Source organism: Colobus angolensis, unplaced genomic scaffold, assembly GCF_000951035.1.
Source record: "Colobus angolensis palliatus isolate OR3802 unplaced genomic scaffold, Cang.pa_1.0 Scaffold600, whole genome shotgun sequence".
NCBI classification, from domain to species: Eukaryota; Metazoa; Chordata; class Mammalia; order Primates; family Cercopithecidae; genus Colobus; species Colobus angolensis.
Genome location: NW_012119600.1, coordinates 285,494 through 290,293, shown reverse-complemented (window position 1 = coordinate 290,293; position 4,800 = coordinate 285,494). Strand labels below are relative to the sequence as shown.

General features: G+C 43.2%; 1 protein-coding gene across 1 annotated transcript; it reads right to left on the bottom strand.

The window, feature by feature from the left end:
- Positions 1-1,334: 1,334 nt before the first annotated feature.
- Positions 1,335-2,325, bottom strand: LOC105527009 (olfactory receptor 2T2). The gene is given in 3 exon segments (XM_011963188.1): positions 1,335-1,558; positions 1,561-2,055; positions 2,058-2,325. Coding segments are annotated over 3 exon segments (987 nt in total).
- Between the last annotated feature and the right edge of the window lie 2,475 nt (positions 2,326-4,800).

Here is a 4,800-nt window from a genome sequence, read left to right as displayed (position 1 = left end):
ATAACACTGAGGATATTTCATAGATGAATCCTGGTCTGCTTCTCCACTTAATCCCTCCAGGACATTCTTCCATCTCTTTTCCATGTGTTTGATTTCAGGGTAAAGATCAAATTATTAGGAATGTTCTGAATAAAAAACCTAGGGATTAGCATATTGAAGGGAATATTCTTTATCTACATCAGCAGCAATGGAGGAAATGTTGTTCCTTCTGTGTTGACACTAGAACATAAGGCTGAGAAACCTTTGCTCAGTCTTCGTCAACTGTGTAACCACTTTGTCCCGTGTTTTCTAAACCTTGTATCAATAAAATAAACACCAGATCCCTCAATATTTTTTATTTCTATTTCAGGACCTTACACACAGAAGCAGCTCAAGTTAAATCGTGGGGTGAGTGCAGTCTTGGCTTAGTTAGTATTCCACCAAAGTCACACATCTATCAAAGCACCACACCTACCTCCAACTCGTTACAGAAATACTTGTCTTTAGCATATCAGTGAAGATGTTGAGAATAAGAAAATTGAGCAACTTATTCCAAGGGAAGTAAGTTAGCTAATAAATGTAGAATGAATAAACCAAGACATTTTATTTATTACCGTTTAAGCATAAATGGTAGCCTTGTAGGATTTTGGCCATGTAACAATCTTAATGGCAGAGTCAGTTTTCAATCAATGAATCAATATTTCCAGATACATTGAACTCCATGGGAATAAAGGCAAGGCAAGTATTTATAATGTTTTATCACTTACCTCTGAAATAAACATTCGTAAAATGTAAGAATACAGAACCAAAATGCGAAAGTGTCACCTAAAAGTTTTCTAAATAAAACTGCTACACGTTTAGCACTGGAAAATATTTTACTTGTATTGAATGTTTGAAAATAAATCAAGCAGGTGGCAAATACTCCGATTTCCATTCAGAGGATGGTCAGCAACGCAGACAGGAAGGTTCATGATCACAGGTAACACAGGCACTCCAGAGGCTGCTGGGCTTGCCAGGAATGGTTTCTAGGGCTGCGGGCCTAAGAATGCCCTCTGGAAAGGTTTCGTGGTGAATCCAGTTGAACAAGTTCGCTAATGCAGAGATGCTCCCCAACTTTGCTGTTGTTGCCAAGTAATCCTTGCAACAGGATGATTTTGCCTGTTAATTTTGAATTAGCTAAGTGTGACACAACAGTCTTCAGAAGCAATACCGTATTTTCTGAAATAGCTGCGTTATTGGTTGCAGCACCGCGGATGTTTGCCGAGTCCCCACTAGTCCTCCGTGATCACAGTCACCACCCTGATGCCCTGGGAGTCCCCGCTAGTCCTCCCTGATCACAGTCGCCACCCTGAGCTTCAGAAGCAAGGCCGTATTTTCTGGAATAGCTGCGTCATTGGCCGCAGCACCGCAGATGTTTGCAGAGTCCCCACCCTGATGCCCTGGGAGGAGCCACATCTCCCCAGCACTTTCCTCAGAGCTGCGGCCACCTCTTTCTTCCTCACGCTGTAGATGAGTGGGTTGAGCATGGGGGTGAGGATGTACACCACTTGATCCTTCTCTGGGGAGTGGTAGGAGTGACGCTGGTGTAGAAGGCTGCCCCGTAGAAAATGCTCAGCACCATGACGTGGGAGGAACACGGAGCAAAGGCTTTGCGCCGGCCCTCAGCAGAGTTCATCCGGTGGACAGTCAGGAGGATGCGCGTGTAGGACACCGAGATGACGGACAGAGGGAGCAGCAGCATCAGCACGCAGCAGGCATGTGTCAGGGTCTCGTAGAGCGACGTGTCTACGCAGGACAACTTCACGGCTGGGATCTCACAGAAAACGTGATTGATCTCTCGGGAGCTACAGAAGGGGAAACTCCTAGTGACAGGAGTCAGCATGAACCCATCCAAGGGGCCACCCACCCAGGAGCCGAGCACCACGAATTAGCAGACCCTGAGGCTCATGAGGAGAGGGTACCGGAGAGGGTTGCACACAGCCACGTACCGGTCACAGGCCATGAGACCCAGCAGGAAGAATTCCCCTCCAATCAGGGTCAGGTCGAGGAAGATCTGAAGTGCACAGCCCAGGAAATGGTCTTGTCCTTGGACACGAGGTCCTGGAGCATCTTGGGGACCGTGATACAGATGTAGATGGTGTCCATGATGGAGAGCTGGCTGAGCAAGAAGTACATGGGAGTGTGGAGGCGGGAGTCCACATGGATGAGCAGAATCATGACCACGTTGGCTGTTATCGCCACCACAAAGATGGAGAAGACTATTGCAAAGAGAAGCCCGGGGAAGGCAGGATGGGGGATGAGGCCTATGAGGACGAAGTTAGTGGAGTTCTGGAGAAGACCCTCCATGCCCACGGTCCATGAGAGCTCCTTGGGCTGTCAAGGCAGAAATCTGGCAGCTTATTTAATGACCTGACATGTAGGAAGAACCCACCAGGAATAGTATGTCAGCAGCGTGTGATAAAACAAAGATCACCTACTTCAGGATCATTTGAAATCCCAGTTTCAGTGTTAATGATCTGTATGATACTGGACAGAAAATTAATCTCAACTCAGTTGCATCATCTGTGAAGTCAGCCTAGTTCTATACAGGCTGGATGTGAGATGTAAATGTAATAATTCATACAGTACCTGGTTTAGAATCGGCTTATTTTGAACTATCTTCTGAATACATTTTATCATCTTACCACTCTAGATTCAAAGTTTTCTGAGGGTGGTTACCGTGCCTTATTTCCCATTTTGCCTTGTAATACATGGTTTGGATTTAAATTGCTATCTCCATTAAGATGATTGCATTAAGATCATACACAGACATTCTACCAATTTCGTAAGTCACAAGTAGATATCTAGGATAACTGACTTTTTTGGCTGCTGTTACTAAACAGCTTTACGAAAGTCTGCAACCTCAAAGCAGTACAGATGACCTCATTTGAGGTCAGGAGCCACTTTCTTGTGGTTAGACTTTTGTCCTGCAAAGGGAGTTCATGTTTTAGTCATGGATTGCTGTGAGACCTTGTGTCTATTTTTTCTCACAGTAAATCTGGAAGGACCACCACAAAATGCTTCAGAGCAGGGCTTTAGTTTCCTTATCATGGTGGTCCCTTCTGGTTGACACCATGAATTCTGCTCAAGATTTATGACTAAATACTGCACCCGTATCACTCAATGATGACCTAATATTCTCTTAAAATATTGTTTAGTCAAAATGCTAGCGTTTCTCTGACAGTGGAATTCTGAAGCTGTCCTAGTGTTAATACCATCCTAGGAATCCACTGCTAGCTGCATTTTTTTCCTCAAGTTTCTCTACCATTTCGCTGATCCTTCAATGTCTCTAAGAATAACTACAGTTGGGCGCAGTGGCTCACACCTGTGATCCTAGCACTTTGGGTGACTGAGGCAGGCAGGTCACCCAAGGTCAGGACTTCAAGACCAGCCTGGCCAACATGGTGAAACCTCATCTCTACCAAAAATATGAAAATTAGTCTGGTGTGGTGGCAGGTGCCTGTAAAATCCCAGCTACTCGGGAGGCTGAGGAAGGAGAATCACTTGAACCCAGGAGGCGGAGGTTGCAGCGAGCCAAAATCGTGCCATTGCACTCCAGCCTGGGGGACAAGAGTGAAACTCCATCTCAAGAAACAAAACACGTAACAGGATCTATAGATGGTAAAGAAATTTCTGAACTCAGAGGACATAGCAGTATCAGGCATTCCTTGAACTAAATGGAATGAATTTGTACTTTTTTATTTTTGAGTAGCATGAATGCATGTTCCTTTGATAATGTTCAGGGATATTGAAGGATGAATTGTTCCTTTTTATTCTTAGATTATTTAGTGACAGGATTACTGAGGAAACCTATTTCTGTAAAACGTTTTGCACACCGTTTCCAGAATAGTCAAATTTGCAGTCTCTTAAGCATCAATAAGGAATAAACTCCCCTTATGTTGAAGCAAAAATAGAAACAGAGACAGTTTTGTTAGTGCTCAAAGATGGAGATGTGAGTAATAGACCTAAAAGATGAGTAAACTTCCAAAGGGAGAAAAAGCAAAGCAGCTTTTGTGTTGGCCTGTGCCGAAACTTGTTTTTCACACATTGGTTTAGAAAAAAAAAGTACATGAGCATCAAACATTAACTCCTGTCAAGCTTGGTAAGTCAGCTACTTTTGCCTTCTCCGATAGGTGGACGATTTTCTTGTGACAGCCACAGCTTTGAGTCATGGGTCAAGAGACTATTTAAACATAAAATTCCATTTACAGTTGCTTTTGCAACAGCTTGTTAGAAATGAGAAGTATTAATCTGGCAGACAGTAAGTTTATCTTGACCCACATCTATTGTTTCATTTAAATGCATTATGGGTATTATACATTAGTTACTATAGTGTTAGCTTACAATCAGCTTTTTAAAAATATACTTTGAGAAACTGAAATAGGCAAGAATGAGACAAATGAAAGTGACTTAATTACTTTTGAATCAGAACATGAGCCAGAGCATTTCGTTTCATGTAAATAATCAGACTCCACCTCACAAGGTATTCAAAGAGGCGGCAAAACACTATTGCCTCAAATGCCTATGATAAAGGAATAAAACATTTTCAACTCCTAGATCTTATTGTAGATCCCAGAACAGAGTAAAAAAAAAGTTGAAACAGGAAAGATATTTTAGCCACCTCCCTTATTTTTATGCAACCGAAACCATGTTAAAAAAAATTAGAGATTGTGTGTTGTGTTCATATGTGAGCATGCTATGTGTGGTGTGCACATCTAGTGAGTGTGGGGATGTGAGCAGGGAGCAGACCCCGCTGAAGAGCAGAACACTGCACTGCTCGGC